Raw genomic sequence first — 20,045 nt, forward strand, 5'->3', positions numbered from 1 at the left:
GCCTTACCCAAGATCTTCAATCTCGTTCTACAGCCCCGCACAAAGGCCCGGCTTCGAACATTACTAAAGAGCCTTCGGTTTCGAAACCGCCATCGGTCGATACAAAGAAATCGAAACCCACAGCATCTTTGCAGAAACCGAAAGTGCAAGTGATTCCGGTCGGCTCCAAGGCCTCAAACCCCTCGGAGCCGAAGAAAAAGAAAATGGCCGTCGATGCCGGAAAGCTCAAGAAAGTCATCGAGCCGATGGTTGGGGCACCGAAGACCAAGGTCAAGCCCGTCGAACCACCAAGGCCGACGCCGAAGGGAGTCGATTCGCACAAGAAGCTCGAACCGAAGGATGGGATCGATCCTCGGTCGAAGCCTACGGACAAGTCGAAGACTGGCTCCAAGGACCCTGTCGAGTCGACGCGCCCCAGTCCGTTCATGGCCAAAGAAGTGTCGGAGTCGCTCCAACGCCTCAAGGAAAAGGCTACATCGGTCGGACCGAAAAAGGCCCGAAGCTGGTCGGACAAGTTCAGACCGCGTCGACACCTATCAAGTTTGGGTTATCACCCTCGGTGCGTCCGAAGATGTTCGAGCCGAAACAATCTATCGGCGCCACTAAACATGTGTCGACGGAAATGGTGGCTACGGAAGAGCCTGAAGACCAGGAGCCGAGACAATTCATCGACTCGGAAACTGGTAGACTGTCCATATACAAAAGAAAGTTAATGTTGGAAACTCCCATGGAGTCATATAAGATTCCTTTGAAGAAGAGAGTTTCTACATCTTCTCCAGCTCTTGTGGAACCCCTCCATCACTATGGACAGGAACCTCAAACTTTTCCCCATCATACTCAGATGTGGAGGCAGGGGATGATGAACATGAGGATGACCTCTATCATGTGGACACTGATCCTGATGATCAAGACCAACAATGGACGGACCCTGCTGACTCAAGGGATCCGCACACTGGCCCGGACACTCAAGTGTACAGTGTGAAAACGTCTCCTACTGAGGACACAACTGCCTTTAACACCCCTATTGAAAGGGCAGCCAGTAATCATGACGTCGAGCTACATGCTGACCCTGTGGATGAAGACTTTCTGGTCGACACTTTTTCCACTTCGGAAAAGGCAGTCAAAACCCTGCCCATGCTCAAAGGGGTCCTCAAGCATGCTAGTGACATTTTTAAGGACACCACTAGGGCCAGGGTGTTAAACCCAAGGATTGAGAAGAAATATAGGCCGGCCCCTGTGGACCCTCCTTATATAAGGGGACAGTTGCCATTGGACTCATTGGTTGTTTCGAATGCACGTAAGAGGGCAAACTCCCAGACTACAGGTGATGCTCCTCCTCCGGACAAAGAGTCCAAAGTTATGGAAACTTCTGGCAAAAGAGTAGCTGCGCAGGCGGCTAACATCTGGCGCATTGCCAACACTCAGGCACTCTTGGCCAGAAATGACAGGTCACATTATGATACCCTAGAGAAACTGTTGCAACACCTACCTGATCAGTACAAGGAGGGGGCAGAACTACTCATCCAGGAGGGGAAACTGATAACCAATGCTTCCATCAAGTGCGCTCTAGACGCAGCTGACACTGCAGCCAGGGCCATCAACACTAGCGTTATGTTACGGAGGCACGCCTGGTTGAGAATTTCAGGATTCAAACCTGAAATTCAACCCTCTATCCTCAATCAGCCAGTTAACCCAGACTTCTTATTCGGACCTGAGGTTGACACCACCCTTGAAAAACTTAAAAAAGACACGGAGACTGCAAAGTCAATGGCGGCTCAGCAGTCACAGCAGTTTCGGGGTAGCTCCTTTCGTCGCTCCAATACTAGGGGCCCCTCAAGAGGTCAGTCAACACGACAAACACAATACAATAAGGGAAGGTACACAATCCACCTACAATAAGAACAGCCGAGGTGGATATCGTGGAAACAACATCAAGTGCAGAGGCAGAGGAAACAACAGTACCAGATCCTCTGCCAATGCCAAACAGTGACGCCTTGTCACTGCCCCCCGACCATGTAACACCTGTCGGGGGGAGACTACAACAGTTCCTGCCAGTCTGGAAGTCCATCACCACAGACAGGTGGGTGAGAGACATATGTACAGTACGGGTATTGTCTGGAATTAACGTCCACTCCACCCAACATCCCACCAAGACACCGTCCTATGTCCGCAGAGCACTTACACTTATTGCAGCAGGAGGTCGTCAGCATGCTGCAAAAAGGGGCCATAGAGCTCGTGCCTGTAGAAGACCAAGGGTCAGGGGTGTACTCTCTGTACTTTTTAATACCCAAAAAGGACGGGTCTCTCAGACCTATACTGGACCTCAGGCCTCTAAACAGTTACATTCTGTCAGAGCATTTTCATATGCTCACCTTACAGCAGGTTCTGCCGCTACTCAGTCAGGGAGACTTCCTCGCAACACTGGATCTAAAAGATGCGTATTTTCATATACCCATACACCCATCACACAGACAGTATTTCAGGTTCACTATTCAACATCTACATTATCAGTTCAAAGTCCTCCCTTTCGGAGTAACGACGGCACCCAGAGTGTTCACAAAGTGCCTGGCAACAGTAGCAGCACACCTCAGGAGACAGCACATACATGTCTACCCCTATCTGGACGACTGGCTTATTCAAGCAAAGACGACCCAGCAGTGTGCCAGCCACATGTCCCACATCATTCATCTTCTTCACAGTCTGGGATTCTCACTGAATTATCCAAAGTCACATCTTCAGCCTGCCCACGTGCGACAGTACCTGGGCGCGACAATAAACACTCTGGCAGCCAAAGCTCAGCCAAATTCAGAGAGAATAAACAGCATGCAGTTGCTGATACAAAAATTCAGACCTCAACACTCGCTTCCAGCGAAAGTGTTCATGCAGTTGATAGGCATGATGGCCTCCTGCATTTTCATAGTCCCGCACGCGAGACTACACATGCGTCCGCTTCAGGAGTGCTTAGCACGTCAGTGGAATCAGGCTCAGGGGCAGTTAAAAGACCTAGTGTTGGTGAGCGGTCGGGCATTCAACTCTGCATTGGTGGAACCCACAAAACCTTTGCAAGGGCCGACCGTTCCAAGAGCCTGTGCCACAAATTGTACTGACGACGGACGCGTCTCTCCAGGGATGGGGAGCTCATGTACTCCACTACACAGTGCAGGGACTATGGACAGCACAGCAAAAGAAGATGCACATCAACCTTCTGGAACTGAACATTCAGCATCCAGATCCTCAACAGCTGAACCTGGCGATCTGGCTCCTGAAGTCTTAGGATTTGACTACCTCAACTTGTTGCCAGAATGTATGAATATCATCAAGGAGGCAAGACGGCTCACAACCAGAGCATGCTATGCGGCTAAATGGAAAAGGTTTGTCATATATTGTACCAACAATGACATTAACCCACTGGGTGCATCTATTCAGAACATTATCTGTTATTTGTTGCACTTATACAGATGTAATCTAGCGTACAGTTCCATTCGTATACATTTGTCCGCCATAGCAGCCTATCTTCAGAATAGGCAGCACCTCTCACTATTCAGAGTGCCTGCCATTAAAGCTTTTCTGGAAGGACTTAAAAGAGTGATCCCTCCCAGACACCCACCATCACCAGTCTGGAACCTGAATGTGGTCCTCACCAGATTAATGGGACCACCTTTTGAACCTCTACACTCTTGTGAGATTCAATTTCTGACCTGGAAAGTTGCTTTCCTAGTAGCCATTACCTCACTAAGAAGAGTTAGTGAACTCCAGGCACTAACCATTCAAGAGCCGTTCATACAGGTCCACGCAAATAGGGTCGTATTACGCACCAACCCTACCTTTATGCCTAAGGTGATTTCGCAGTTCCACATGAACCAGACCATAGAACTGCCAGTTTTCTTTCCCAATCCAGAAAATGTCGCAGAGAGATCCCTACACGCGTTAGATGTCAAAAGGGCTCTAATGTACTATATAGACAGAACAAAGGATTTCAGAAAAACAAAACAGCTTTTTGTTGCCTTTTCTCCACAACACAAAGGCAACCCCATTTCCAAAGCAGGGATAACCCGGTGGATCGTTAAGTGTATACAGATTTGCTATGCTAAGGCTAAACGCACACGGACCATTCCACCACGAGCACACTCCACACGTAAGTTAGGAGCGTCCATGGCTTTCCTGGGGAATATTCCTTTAGAAGAGATATGTAAGGCAGCCGCTTGGTCCACCACACATATATTTACGAACCACTACTGCGTAGATGTGCATTCCAAACAGCAGGCAGCTGTAGGACAGGCTGTTCTGAAAACTCTTTTTCAGACTGCTGCTCAAAACTCTTTTTCAGACTGCTGCAGCTGGCACGGGCAGCCGCCGCTAACAGGAGGGACTGCTATGTAATCTATGCACAGATATGAATTCAGCAGCCCACATGCCTCGAACCGAATATGCTACCTACCAGTATGCATCTGTTCTTGGCATGTAGGGCTGCTGACATTCATATCGCCCACCCTCCTCCCCGGCGCCTGTAGCAGCTGTAGCATTCAGAATTACTGTGTAGCATGGACATCACTCACTGTATTACACTCCATCTCTGCCACAATGGCGAAAAACAATCTGAAGATGGAGAGGATGCCCATGCACACTGTAGTCCAGGGGAAGAGCCACCTATCTCGTGATACTTCGAAGACTCTTCCAGGACAACAATGTGCAATCATCCGGACCCAACACTAGGCGGCGATCTATGCACAGATATGAATGTCAGCAGCCCTACATGCCAAGAACAGATGCATACTGGTAAGTAGCATATTCGTTATATGTCGTGGCTGCTATTGACATATTTGAAGCCTGATGCACACTTAAAAACAGTGCTTAATTTGTACAAAATTAAGTGTTGGCACACTTCTGGGAAGGCTACTGCAGCCTGTACCACCCATTCTCTGCTAGAGCTTCAATTGACAGTACCAACATAACACCTAACCATCACACTTCTACAAGTGTGAAACTTCAGCCTATTTCAGGCCACACAAAGCTATAATAATACCATCAGAGTTTAGTATTAATAGTTTTCAGCACATATTGATTAAATGTCTGGCCTGGCAGTTTGGGTTGGCTGTTCCCATTGGGCACAGGGTCAAGACTGATTTGCATATGGCTGGGTTCAAACTGGAATGGCACAGTGAGCAAAAAAACGATGGATTTAGGCCCAGATCTCTGTACTGGGTGAGTTTATGACATTATTCTGCATTCTGTCCATCAAGTGTTGTTTTTGTATTTGTCACCCCGAGTGGGACGGGTATGCCCAGACGTGGGTCCCGTGCTCTCCATGCCACTGAAGTCAAGTTATCCTGGCTGAAGAGTGGTGAAACCCCGAAACCGGTCCTAGGATGCTTGTTTCCAATCCAGGGAGGACCTGCCCTGGCAGTTCGGGTTGGACTGTTCCCATTGGGCACAGGGTCAAGACTGATTTGTATATGGCTGGGTTCAAACTGGAATGGCATGGTGAGCAAAAAAACAATGGATTTAGGCCCAGATCTCAGTATTGGGGTGAATGTATGACATTGTTCTACATTCTGTCCATCAATTGTTGTTTTAGCATATTGATTAAATAAACATGTTTGTTGTGCTCATCGCGAAATTAAAAAGAAAGCGCCACCATGTTGTGGACTGACAATAGAGCAGGTGCTAACAATTAAGTGCCAGTGCTGAGCACCAGAAACCACCGGCACAAATTGAGCACTGCTTAAAAATTAGGAGCCTAAAAGTCGGAGGATTGGTCCTTTTCGATTCTCAGATGAATGATGAGATGCAGAGGATGAGGAAAGAGACTGAAACCTTAAATCTCAACATAGGCAAAGGCACTGCCGCTTCTACCAGGGAAAAGGGGTTCAGTTGCCATCAGCAGCATGCAACTGAAAGACCACAAGCAGCTCATGCACCACATAAGCGCTGGTACAGGTTACCAGCAGCACCAGCTACCCTACTTTTTTTGGAATTCCCATTCACCTTCAAGTTAATGGCTCTTTAACGTCCATTCCTCTGTTGACCTATCATTTGGCAGGGAGTGTTTTCAATCATTTCAGACTGTGACAAAGCATAGCAACGTGCAGATGGGTCCTGCAAATAATAACAAGCAATTGCAAATCTACTAGGTTTCCCATTTGGACATATTGCCCCTGCCGGTGCTGTTCGCGATACTGTGCACAATAGGATAAAATATAAAAGAAAAAAGCCACAATGATGCAGGCACAATTTCTTTTTATTTACTGATCCGAGATGGCTCTCTTTTTGGGGGGGGGGGAACAGAGCATGGTGAGGGCAGCTGGCATGTGGAAGGGGTTATAAAAGAAAAATAAAGCTGCATGGGGTGGAGGGTAAGAACAGCACTCGAGGGAGAGAGTAACACAGAATGGACGGAGAAGCGCATGAGGGAAATAGCAACAGGATGTGCACCTGACAGCGTCCAAGCAGTGTACAAGGAAGAGAGTCACAGCGAGCGCTGTGGTAGATATTTAGTAAGGGAAGAAGCACAGGAAGAAGAGAGCTGGAAAACACGTGTGTTCTCGACTAATGCAATTAGGAAAAATTAGTTCTTTAAAGTAAGTAGTGGATGGCTAAAAATCAACCAATCAAAAGGATTGTCAGTTGGCAATGATGCAGGGGAGGGACAAATACAAGAAGGTGGCGGCAAGCCATTAAGTAAAATTCAATCAAATGAGTGAAAATAAAGCCATCCAATGGCAAACAGTAAGCAAACTGGACACCCACTGTAAGTTCTTGGTAAGCCCACTGTGAGTCTTTCGAGAGCTTGCGCGGTCTGATAGGCGATACCTAAAAACGGTTACGCTCTTAAATTCAGATCCACATCTGTCAATCCCTCAGAAGACTGAACTAAAATATCAGCTGCAGTTTCTAAGGGTGGCGGGTACATCTCTAATACAAAAGCGAGCTATTGAGCCTGTTCCTTCCTCTCCCAGAGTGGAGGACATATATTTGAACTCCAAAATAAGGACTCAAACCAGTATTCAGACAGATTCTAGACCCGACACAAGCCAACAAATGGATTAAGAGGCCAATGTGCTGGCTCTGTTCCTAATATATCCATAGCTCATTATTAAGACTGGATGTGTGCTGTGGACTAACAACTTGCTTGCTTACACATTTCAGTGTTGAGGAAGCATTGGGAAATACGTGAGGTTCACAGTAGGCAGTTCCCATCACCAGTACACTGTTCTTCCCCTCAGTATGAAATCTGCACCTGTGACATTTTCAAAGTATATGTTGGTGGTAGCAGCGTATCTCTACACACAAAGGAGCTACATCTATTTGTTCTTTGACAACTGGTTGATAAAGGCTCATGCTGCAGAGAAGGCATATCAGAACGTCAATGCCACTATTGTGCTTTTACATTAGCAGGCTTTCCCATTGATTATCAGAAATCATTGTTGACCCCTGTACAAATACCGGACTGTGTAGGAGCACTGTTGAACACAGCACTTAAGAGAGTGACTTCCAGAGGAGAAAGATAAGCTACATTTTTCAAAAAGATCATCCCAATCAGAGAACTGCTTTTCTTATGGCTGGAAACATTTTGTCTCTTATGCTGTCAATTACCTCATTTCATTATAGCCACTACACAACTTCACACAAGACCACTGCAGCAATGCTTAGAAGATCAGTAGTAAAACAGCTGGAAGGACAAGTTGAGATTAGCACTTCTGGCAACACAGTCTCTCAAGTGTTGGTGTAATGCATCCAAGCGTCCTTTCATCAGGACCTTGTAACTCAAACTATTGCCACATATACATCTCTGGTGGGTTTGGGAGCCCATATGCTGGATCTGGCAATGCAGGCGTTGTAGTCGGGAAACTAACTCTATTACAACAGTGTTCTAGAATTGAAGGCAATGCATGTACCTCTGAAGGACTTTCTACCTCCTTTAACAAAGAAAACAAGTTGCAGTCCAGCCATACAGCATGACCACCAGTGTCTGCCTGAAGATATAGGGGAGCACCAGCTCTGAAGTTCTATCAGATAAAGCCCAAGTGGTTTGGCACGAGCTTCAGGGAATTAATTTATCCATCCAAGCTGTACCCCCCACCAAACCCCCACCCCAAACTTTCAAAACTGTCAGGCCGACCGTGTGAGTGGATACTTTGTAGAAAACCATGAATGGGTTCTCGATGACGGCTTCTTGCAAAAAAATCTACCAAGACTTGGAGTTTACTCAAAAATATAGGTCCACGAGTGATGAAAATACATAATGTACAAACTTGGCTACTGAGTTTGTGAGGTAATGCCTTTCGATATATTTATCCTACCAATATCTTTTCATCAGTCCCCCTCTTTCCATTGGTTTTAATAAAGGTGAAATGTTTGCTTCAGACTGACCGTGACCCAGAGTGGCGAAGGCAGTGATGATTTCTGGAAGTTCTTCACATGTCCATGACACCTCACAGGAAGCTGTGGTTGCAAACCGTACCTGTTGTCTAGAATGTATGTATTCAGCATTTTGCAAACCTAGCCAAAAAGGCGGGCAGGGTCAAAGACCCAGGAACCAATCAAAACCCTAGACCTAAGCCCGATACAATCACTACCCCTGGGACCACTTAGAGCCCCAAACCTATTAGCCAATCAGAAACCTAACCCTATGCCCAATAGAAACAACAGATACAGCAGCCATTCAAAGCACAGATGTAACATCCATTGGCAAACTTCTATAAGGGGCGTGTGACCTCAAGCACAGGTTGATGGACAGGGGGCAGTGAGCTGATCTTGAAGAACAGAATCTCCCTGGATACAGACAGGCTCAATCTACACTTTGCTGGTCCTGGTTCACTCTGCAGGTAGGCCCAGATGTAAGCCACTTAAATACTGCTTTTCACACCCTTCAACAAATATCTTTTTCTATCCAAAAGCAAGGGTTACATACACTTTCCAAACACAGTTTAAACTTAAAACAGATTCAATAGTCTCATAAACACACTCTGCTTAGTCTCTTAGGGTGCAGTTTGCATTTTTAAATTTTCAAGACTCAAAAAGAGGTGGGTGGGGAGGGGGTTGCCCCTGCACGCCTAAGCACAGTACAGGGCAAACTAAGACAGATCTCCAAAGTCACAGGTAGAAAAACCAACAGTTTAAAACAGTACCAAATTCACAGAAACCAAGAGTTCAATTTAAGCAGTTATGAGCAAATAACGCAGCTTTTAACAGTACCAACCACACAGGACAAGAGATTAAAGTGAAACATTCACGGGCAGAAAATAAACGGCTGTTTTAAAGATTAAAAATACAGATGTCTGTCTTCTTACCGCTTTCTCTGTCTGTCGATTAAGAAATAAAGAAGAAAGTTATGCGTAATCCTTGCCTCAGGTCCTGACATAGAGTTACTGGTAGAAAATTGCCTAACTGATCAAGGCTGGCAATGGCAGTCTAGTTGCAGCCTTTGAGTTGCCATTACCCCATTTCCAAAGAGTGTTTATTGCTTTTTAACCCTACTCTAAGAATCAAATAATGACTTTAGTTTGGTCATTGCCCACTCTTCTGTGAAGTAAAAACGCATGATGTGTCTGTGGACTTTTTTCTAAATTGAGTCCTGTAGATTTTGGAAAACTCCTACTAGATAGCTTGGTAGAAAAACCTTCACTGAGGGGTTTATGCATCAAAAATATAACCTTCTACAGTAAATAGCTAGCAGAGTATTCTTTCAGTCTGTTTTGCAATATTTACAATGATTCTAGTAATTCTAAGCTCAAGCCTTTCCAATAAGGTAAAACAAAAATCTAATTTGGTGTACCCTTTGTCACTACAGTATTGTTTCCAAACTGATTACTGCTTATGTAAATTCTCTTACATACATGTGTAATCTTTCTTTCTTATGTCTTGCAGTCCTCCTGTCAGGCGCCAGAGAGGGAGGAGGGATCGTCTCTCTCGCCATAACTCTCTTGGTCAAGATGAAAATTACCGTCACATTTCATATGGACAGCAGCAAGCCATTGAAGAGCCTCGAGCTTTTCATCCACCGAATGTATCCCCTCGTATGCTACACCCAGCCGCTCACCCACCTCAGCAAAATGCTGTGATGGTGGACATTCACGAACAGGTATGAAATGTGCTGGGGAAAGCAGTAAACAATGCTGGTAGATTAACAATAGAGTTTTGTATTCCAAAGTTGACTGAAAATACAGTTTAAATAGCTGTTGATTTGAAAGAATTCACGACATTGCGAGTAATGGCTGTTATTTACCCAGATTGAAATGTTAGTTCTTCACCCCAAGAACCAGTCCAGGACTAATCTTTAACCACACCTTAAAGTCAGAATAGTTCAATTAGGTTCTTTCCTAATAGCATTCAAAGCTACTTTGAGAAGACTACAAATATGTTTATCTACAAGCCACCTCCGTGCAGATTTGTGTACACAGCTCTGACAGTTTACTGCGACTGATTTTATCCTTTTCACTGTTTTGTTGTACATTTTCGAACTGACTGGTATTTTGGTATTTTATATTTAGTTTTGCTCCTAATCTTTGTATTGAACAGTTACAATAAGTACAACCAAGCATGACATGAGCACTAGTGGTCTACTTGATATGACAAAAGACCAATTGGCACAAAATTAATACTCCTAAGGCGGAACCAGTATAGAATTTTACGACAATAAAAGTTAACACAGAGAATGGGCAAGTGTGCTTAGTGGGCATCCACCGCAGGTCGTGTCATATAACTGAAACGAAGAAAAACAACAAATAGTTAACAAAATATAATATTTTCTTGTCGAGTTAATCTTTGACCTCACTCAATGGTCAAAGATTGAGACATTGCCCCGTTACAGGGCAAGGGCTAAACATGTTAGTAGTGAGGGGAGGGAAGAGATTAAGTACCCAATAAAGGTGTTGAGAAGACGTAAGTTCAAGAACTGTGGAGTTCGCAGCTTCGGGGGGAGGTGCGGGGGGGAGAGGAATAGGTGTGTTCCAAGCATGTCAGCTATTGTATCAATGGTCGAAGTCCTTTTTGTTGTTGTGCTTTTTATTTTTTTCTGGGCAATTTTTTCTTCCTTTTTCCGTGGCTGGATGTTTTCGGTTAACCTTCAAAAAAAAATTCCCCTTGTAAGGGGAAGATGCTGTTTTGGAATGGCTCCATGTGTGGTCTGTCGTCTGACAGGAGCACGTTTGAAACACTGTAAAGGATGGGCTGGAGTGATGTAGAAGAAGTTAAGTATCAGTATCATGATAAACAAAACTTTGCTTGAATGAATCTTGTCAGCCTTGTGCTGGATAAATGATCAGTTATGACACTTCAGAAATAATTAAGAAGATTGCTATGAGATGCAGTGGTTAGCAGGACAACTGTATTATTGTATGTACAAATGAATAGGAGAGAGTTTATCTTCGTAGTTTGTAAATGAATATATGTTTGAATTTAAGCGTATAAGGTGCTGTTAGTGGTGACCGAAATGTATCGTATAAAGCTGATAGAAGGCGCTGTTTTTATTGAGACTAGATTTGCAGAAAATTGTGGAGGCATGGAAAGATAACCAGGGAGCTAAGATATGATTTAGATACATATTGAGAAGACATGGTGTTGAAGAGGGGAAACCACCTTTTCAACGAAGGCTGATTCACACAAACATTTACACCAAAGGCATCATCACACAGACATCTTAAAGCGAAAGCCTTTGCAACGCAGAATTTTACAATGAATATGCCTTTATCACCCATGCCTTTGCTACGAATTTCATAGTAAAGGCATGAATGGTAAAGGCATATGGTTGGTAAAGGCACTCCAAATTCGTGGGATCCTTTTTCCGAGCGGCGCGTTTGAGATTTACTGTAAATAATGAGGGAGATTTTATTTTTAAAAACCATAATTTACAAAGTCCTCATCGTCAATAGCTTTATTTTTCAATACATGTCATAAAAGCATTATTACATATAAGACAGTGAATTAAAATATATGTACTTGTGCAATTAAGCCTCTTAGTCACAGCGCTTGGACGCCTCCGGGCAACTATCTGCGCTTTACAAAACGCATTTTTATTTCATTAAGCATAAAATGTCGGCTCATCCTACAGCAGTAAAAGATAGCTACATATCATAAAAGCAACAGGGATGGTTGGGGGTAAATAGAAGTGTTACGATAAATGGACATGGCCGGGGCTCAAGGACAGCATACTGGAAATACAACAAGAGACAGGGGTAATTCCAAGTTCAGCTTGTAGACCACACCTATCGTAAGAACTTAGCTACCGGAATTGTGTAGTGGGGTGAAGAATCTGTTCACAGAATTCTCAAGGCAACGCTACTTTGTCTTGTGGCCAGGTTCTGACTGGTCTGTGCGAGTCATACTTTACGGGAAATCACCTAGGCAGGACAGGCAAACAGCACATTGGGGTAGGTTTATGCTTGCTCTGTGCAACTAGGACATTTGTTATCTCCAGGCGACCAATTAGCAGTAAATGATTTTAGTAGGAGGGTGCCCACTCTGAATTGGAAATAATGTTTGCGATCAAGAGGTTTTAAAATTGTGTCCTAGTAGTGCTCAAAGCTTGGACAGGGTTTAATTGCTAAAAATCTTCCTGTCAGTGTGGTACTGTCACGTGTTCTAATGCTGTTTTGACCCACTTTTTTCCTTGATTATTTCTCTTGATGGGGAGTGGGTACTAAATGGGGGTTCCCATAGATTTGGCAATCCCATGCTGACCAGGGCCTCTTTGATGTTGCGCAACCAACCAGTTTTGTGGAAGTGATCTGCCTCAATGACATCCCTAAGACCCTTACCAAAAGTGGCCAGTTCCGGGGTACACCAAATTCTATGCCAATATAAAATAGAGCGAAACCTTGCTATATCTATCAGCGATTTTCTTACAAGGTCGTTAAGCAATGGGAGCACAGGGGTAATTTGTGGTAGGTTAGTGATCATTTGGAGAAACTCGTTCTCTGCTGTGACTAGCTGGGACAGTTTCTCAAAGCCCAATAAGTCCGCCGAATAGGCCATGTTATAACGCATGCGTTTAGAATGCATGCTATTACAATGCGGTCATTACGACACTGTTATTTCATCGCATACCATTACAACGCAAGTCATTACAACGACTTGCTATAGGGTGGCGCTGGATGTTGGAATAGTATAATTTACTATTCCAACTCCAGTCTGTGCAACAGTAGGGAAGCTTTTGGATTTTAAATCCAACACATTCTGCCCCCTACAGCAAGTCGGTGTAATGGCTTGCACTGTAATGGCATGCGATGTAACAACGCAGTCATTGTAATGACTGCGTTGTAATGGCATGCGCTGTTTCGCATGCGGGGTAAATGATGTTTCCCAATTCCGCCCCATATAGGACTGAGCTGACCACTTTTGCAGTGTAGATCTGTAGTACAGGGCTAATTGTCTTAGTCAGGGGTGTTCTATATTCGTTATTTAAAGCTCTGGCTAATTTGAGATGTTTAAGTGCCATAGTTTTAATATGGGGCCTCCACCTCATTTTTTTCTCCAGAATAATACCTAAATAGATGAATGTGTCTACCAGCTCTAGGGATTCCCCATCCATGTTGATTCTACTCCTTAATGATTTGTGCTGGTTAAAAGTCATCAGTTGAGTTTTTGCTGCATTAATTTTTAGCCCTCGAAGGTTGCAGAAGTCTACAAAACGTGACAACGCATGCTGTAAGCCACTAGGGGCTTTTGAGATGATGACCGTGCCCTTAACAAACATTAAAATTGGGATCTTTATATCTGCTAAAACCGTGGCATCGGTGGGAGTAATGGCAAAAAATTTGGCAACTCTGTTAATAAAGAGGGAGAATAGTGTTGGGGCCACTACACACCCTTGACGCACTCCCTTTTCAACTGGGAAGTTGTTTGTTACGTTCCCCAGCAAATTTGTGCAGAATTGTTCACATGGAGTCGAACAATGCTATTGTGCTAATCCGGCACAGAAGTCAGTCTGAATTTAAATTTACAAACTGGCAAGCTGAAAATTAACAGAACCTAGTTTGGTTGCAGAAGACATGACCCAATTAAAGTGACAGTACTGAAAAAACATACAGTAAAGCCAAACGCGCCGCTAGGTAAAAGGAGTCCACGAATTTAGAAAACATTTAGCATGCATATTGATTTAACAAGCAAGCCTTATCTGACATTTTTGTTGTAAAGGCATTCATGCTTGTGGCATATGCATGGAAAATGTTTTCGACTTAAAGGCATGCGTACTAAAGATGCATGTGTTGTAATGACGGGTTATAACCGCATGAGTTTTAATGGCGTGTGTTATTCCGTCAAACAATCGTTGGGGAGATCAATTTGGTTATATTCTACATGATGCTAATAAACGAAATCAGAAGTGGGAAAAAGAAGAGCAATTATTGGGCGTTTAGGCACACCTACAAATTATCCTTAAGCAGTTGGAAGGAAGGCGTAGGGAGACGATTGACAACAAATGAGTTTACATTGGATGAACTGATGATTTGGTGAGGCAAAGTGACGCCAAATGAGACTGAGCTGTGGAATCATATTTCCCAGAGTAATTCGAATTAAAGCATGTTTTGAATTTATTTGAGCAAAATGCATAAATACTTGTACTCCTTGTTCTCACAATAAAGAAATGGCAAAAATGTTTGAGGGCCGCTGTCAATTTTGCTCCTAGGCTTGTCTATTGTATTGTGGTCTATCCAAAGTTTCAAATTTCAGAATTCAACATTGCTTGTAAATTAAGTCATATTGCTAGAAAACGTTTGAAGAATCCAGCTGTTTCAATGGCCATTCAATTTCTGTGAAGATAATGACCCCAGAACACAAAAATACATGTTCACAAGTCATATGTGGATGGAAGATTGCACTGCTTCTTCAGTTCTCCATCTGTTGAGAAAAACAAGAACATTGGGTTCCAGCACCATTCACCTTTTCTTATCACAAGCCGCTAGCAAGCATAGTTGTCCACATTTGCAAAATCACCTGCATAAAAAAACATGCACATTTATGTGTAGCTTGGCATTAATTTGTGCATTACATAAAACAATGATGACCTTGATTCTAAGGTAGGCAATTCAGATAACACAGGAAGCCTTTCTCTGTGACACAAAAATAAAATGGTTTTCATGATGAGCATAGGACTATAATATTAAGTGAGAAGTCAAGATATATAGTTGACTTCTTGCTTTGACTAAGAATTCTTCTTTCTCCAATATTGTATCTTTCATAGCTACAAATGTTTGAATAATTCCCTGTCGTCAAAGTGCGAGTCCCACAGTATCATAACAAAGCAGTATGTATGATTAACATAGGCAATAATGGCAGTAAACATTCACTTTAATAGCCTATGTCCTTTTTAAAAAAGAACCAAACTCCAGCGATCGGCTGATTGCATCCTCTAGAATACCCCCAAGAGAGGCTGAATCCCTCAGATTTTCTACTGCACGTCGTGTGAATGGAGTCTGTGTGAGCTCTGCTCGGTTATCTTCTAACTGGTATTGTAACCATTATTTCCTACTACTAACGTGGCTAAAAGATAAAGAAACAAGCATTTGCAAAGCAATAGGTCTCACATTTGCGAGAGTTTGAGCTCTTGGCATTATAAATGACAATGCCTTTTATTTATGTGTTGGTTTTTAAAACATAAATAAAAGGCATTGTCATTTACAATGCCAATAGCTTAAACTCGCGCAAATGCGAGACATAGTGCATTGCAAAAGCTTGTTGGTCACTGTCATTAAGAAACACAAAGCTTTCAAGAGGTGTCAAAAGGTGCAATGGATATAGAATTCAACACTTATACATCAGTTTAACCCCTTGCATGCGGCCGTGATTCTGCGCCTGTGCGGCAAATCGCGAGTGGGCGGGTTTATGACGGCCCCAGCCGTCATCAGCACACGAGCGCCGTAGTGCATGACGGATCGGGCCGTTATCAGCTTGCAATGGGTTAAGTACTCTTTACTAGAAAAAATATATTCCTACATAAAATTATCAATGAACTCTGACTGCCTGCTATTACTCCTTTACATCTGCAGATTGACCAGGTGCACACATTTACATTTCTTTCAGGCAGCAGACACCCTAGCAGCATTAAATGTCCTGGGAAGGTTGTCTTACTCTTTCCACAAAAAGTAAGGGAACTGTTTTTCTTTAAATAAAAAATTATGGCCACGTCGCGCTCTTCAGATCCCGCCCACTCCGGCCGCTGGTTTTAAGCTTCATCGGGTTAATAATTACGTTTCATTAAACTTTTGTATCCCGGCAGGCTACATGGCTGTGAACTGCTGTACCGTGTAGGTTAATTAAAAATACATAAAGCATGCGATCAGGCCCTTGACTAAACCCCTATCCCCAGGGCAGGCTACCAATTTAAGCCCCTTGCAGAGAAAAGGGAAGAGCCGATGGTCCGAGGGGTTTAAGGCTCGGTCTCGGTCCATTGGGAGATTAGACAGTAACTTCACCCGAGCGAGGCTCGCTCTGGCACGCGGTCAAACTACTAGTGTAACACAAATTGAATGTTGATCCTAACCTGCAGCGACAACAGGGGTAGCGCGTGCTTTTATTCTCAATACCTCTTCAGAGGCGCTCGCTTCCTCAAACAGTCCTGTCTCCGGCGGCTCGGATGTCTCTCCCTGAACACGCTGCCTGCGGGTGATATTTACAGAGCGATGTACTTTGCTCATGCTTGAAGGTGCTCCACGTTGGCGCTGATTCTAGAGAGGGCTGGGACTTATTGCTCTCTGCCATTTGTAACCCTTGTGGAGGCCAACACCTGATGAAAGAAAACATCTAACCTATAAAATCTAGCATTTCAAATGTTTATTGGGGCTTTTTTTGTAGCAGAACAGTTTTGCAATATATGAAGATGTAAGACAATCCCATATAGAACGTACAGTGACTTAATATAGTAAATCAAAGCCATGGGTCAGATAATGCTGCACATTAAGTCTGTTGGGCTGTGAAAGACAATTACATTAATTTAAGTGGTGGGGGCGGTACGAAGAACCTGACATCATAATTCAAGAAGCCTGCGAGATCCCAGCAAGGAGCGGGCACCGTCAAAAAGCAGCGTTCGGCGAGTGGTGCGCGCGCGACAAGCGTGCGCTATCGCAAAGCGCTCAATGGGAGCGTGTGAGGAGACGCCATACGCGCGCGCGCACCGCCTGTCCGGGCGCGCACCTGGTTTGTCTCCATTTGCGCACCAAACCGACAATAGAGCTCACCAAGGCGAAGCAGCGCATGCGCTGCGTTCGCTAGGCAAGACCTAAAAAGGGCTCTTTAGACCCTGCGACACTTGAGAAGAAACTTCATTCACACGACCCCCACAAGGAGTGTATATACTGCCTCTACCCTCATCATAAGTTGAAAGACTGTACAATCTGTTGCACCTTGAAAGACAGAGAGGGAGGGCTTCTTATGTGGCTTTAGAAGGCCAAGTCAATGAAATTGTCCTGCTCTGAAGAGGACAGTGACACCTCATCGAACTCTCAGAAACCTCAGAAAGGTCTCACGAGCAAGGGACTTCTGAAGAGTCTAGGAAGGCCTTTAAAGAAGACTCACCACGAGTCTGTGAAGGACAGTTCAAAAAAGGAGAAACAAGACAAAATCGATCTACTCCATCTGTGAAGCCTGTAGTTTGTCCTTCATAGTCCTTCACTCCTCCTCTGAGTCTTCGATAACCAGGACAAAAAACGCCTTACAAATCAAGACAATGATGTGTTCGCCATCACCATCGTCGACGACATTAGTCATAGTTAAGTCGACTACAACATCAACGCCTTCCAAGCTCTCATCAGCGCCCTTTACATCAACAAAAGCTTTGTTGACAAAAGCAACAAGTGCCACCGTCGACGACTGCTCCGTCAACGACTTCCCCGCCGATGACAACCTCATTGAAGAGCATAACGTTGTCAATGTTGAAGATTATTAATAGATCGACACTAATAGTGGCAAAGACTTTCCTCCTACCAGAACACTTCTCTCGGCAAAGTGTCCCCTCTCCCTCCAAGCCACCTTTTGGACATTAAAGAATCAGGGGATGACGCCCATTCTGACCAGCCCACAGCCCCTCAGAACTCCACGTTAAATACCAGGATGAGGATGACAAGGCAGACCAATTGTACCAAGATTACTATCAACCAAGATATTCGGAAAGACCTAGACATCAGGAAGAGCATTTACAACAATAAGGCCGCCCTCCCTCATAAGAAGCTGTAGTGCAGGTTCCTCCATCATTATTGCAAGGCCTGCAAGGAATGCTCCAGAATTATCAAAAGAGATTCCCGCAGACTGCAACACCACTATTGATTCCAGTGTCTGTCAAGCAGTCAGACAGCTTTTTGTGTGATTTCAAAGAGCCTGCAAGGAAGTCAGTGCATGCTAATCTCATAGTCGACTACATCTGAGAAGAAAGCACAAGGATTATGCAGAACCCAGCTATGGTAATGGCATTCTTGCCTTGAATAGACACAAAATACAAAGCACCTGAGGATTCACTGGCCTGCTTGGCGAAACACCCAAAGCAGGACTCTGTTATTGCTCAACGCCGATATAAAAATCCTTCTACGCCGGTCTCATCTCCACCAGATCAAGAGGGTAGACACCTACACAAAATAGGCAAAAGGTTCTCCATGATGTCCGCCATCACAGTCCGTGCTGCTAACTCACTTGCTATATTGGGCCGATTCGACCAACAGATATGGTCCGATATTGATGTACTTAAAGATCTCGTGCCAGAGGATAAATGACCAGAGGGTTAAGGAATCCTACTGGAGGGGTAAAGAACATCCTCTGAAATAACTGATTGAGCAATAGACATAGCCTCTACTGGATTTCGGCAGAGGGCAAGTGCCGCAGTAATCAACTGCAAAAACAACAATTGATGGACGGAATGGCAAAACATTCACCCCCAGTCACAGATCTGGGTTTAATCCATCGTTATTTTGCTCCCCACACCACCCCAGTTCAGACATGGCCATATGCAAATCAGTCTTGACCCTGTGCCTCATGGGAACAATCCAGCCCGAACTGCCAAGCCATGACTTCCCTGGACCAGAATCAAGCATCCTAGGACCGGTTTCTGGCTATCGGCCGTCATCAGCCAGGATAGCTTGATTCCAGTGGCATGTAGAGCATGGGACTCACGTCTGAGCATACCCATTCCACTCGGGGTGACAAAAGCAAAAACTACAAGTGATGGACGGAATGTTGCACAATGGCAAAACATTCACCCCCAGTCACAGATCTGGGTGACTGGGGGTGAATGTCTTGCCATTGTGCAACATTCCGTCCATCATCTTGTGTTTTTTGCCATTCACCCTATGTGGGAAGTGTATGCCCAGAGGTGGGTCCCGTGCTCACTACGCCACTGGAGTCAAGCTATCCTGGCTGTAGACGGCTGATGGCCAGAAACAGGTCCTAGGATGCTTGATTCCGGTCCAGGGAAGACGTGGCTTGGCAGTTCGGTCTGGACTGTTCCCATAACGGTCAAGACTGATTTGCATATGGCCACGTCTGAACTAGGGTGGCTTGGTGAGCAAAATAACGATGGATTAAACCCAGATCTGTGACTGGGGGTGAATGTTTTGCCATTGTGCAATATTCCGTCCATCATCTTGTGTGCCTTGCAGTTCTCAAATGCAGCAGTTCTCAGGCAACAAAGATGTGTCAAGCTACTTCTTTCCGGCCTGAGGTCTAATCAGAAATCCTGGACATGCCTTATGCCTTATCATGGGGGGGGGGGGCGGCCCTCTTTAGTAAGCATGTCGATGAGGCATTGCAGGCCCTCAAGGTGGATATGGCAAAGTCATTGAGGGATTGCTGCAGTTTTGCAAGGTGCCATGTCAAGGAGCACATGGAAGATGTTTCTCCTTTTGTAGAGGGGGTTATCAGTGCTTTCAACAGCCCTATCAACAGTACAGGCATTCTTGACAACAACAGTCCTATTGTCCTCCTCCAGCAGAGGACTAAAATTATCAAGGGCCTAGGTGGAGATAACCCCTCAGGGCAGAGAAGCCAATAGAAAACCGTGACCTCTCTCTGGTGTCGGGCACCCAACCCTGCACCAACAGTGGGTGCAAACATTTCCCATTTCTCCC

At 44.6% G+C, this 20,045-nt stretch overlaps 1 protein-coding gene across 2 annotated transcripts in view; it reads left to right on the top strand.

Annotated features, from left to right (window-relative positions):
- RNF38 (ring finger protein 38) overlaps positions 1–20,045 on the top strand; it is a 759,966-nt gene that overhangs the window by 427,124 nt on the left and 312,797 nt on the right. For both annotated transcript variants that reach the window (XM_086961661.1, XM_086961662.1), the window contains one exon: positions 9,868–10,081. In XM_086961661.1, the coding sequence (XP_086817787.1) occupies positions 9,868–10,081 (214 nt within the window). The remainder of the gene's footprint in view (positions 1–9,867; positions 10,082–20,045) is intronic.

Source organism: Lissotriton vulgaris, chromosome 3_1, assembly GCF_964263255.1.
Source record: "Lissotriton vulgaris chromosome 3_1, aLisVul1.2, whole genome shotgun sequence".
In the NCBI taxonomy this organism is placed as follows: Eukaryota; Metazoa; Chordata; class Amphibia; order Caudata; family Salamandridae; genus Lissotriton; species Lissotriton vulgaris.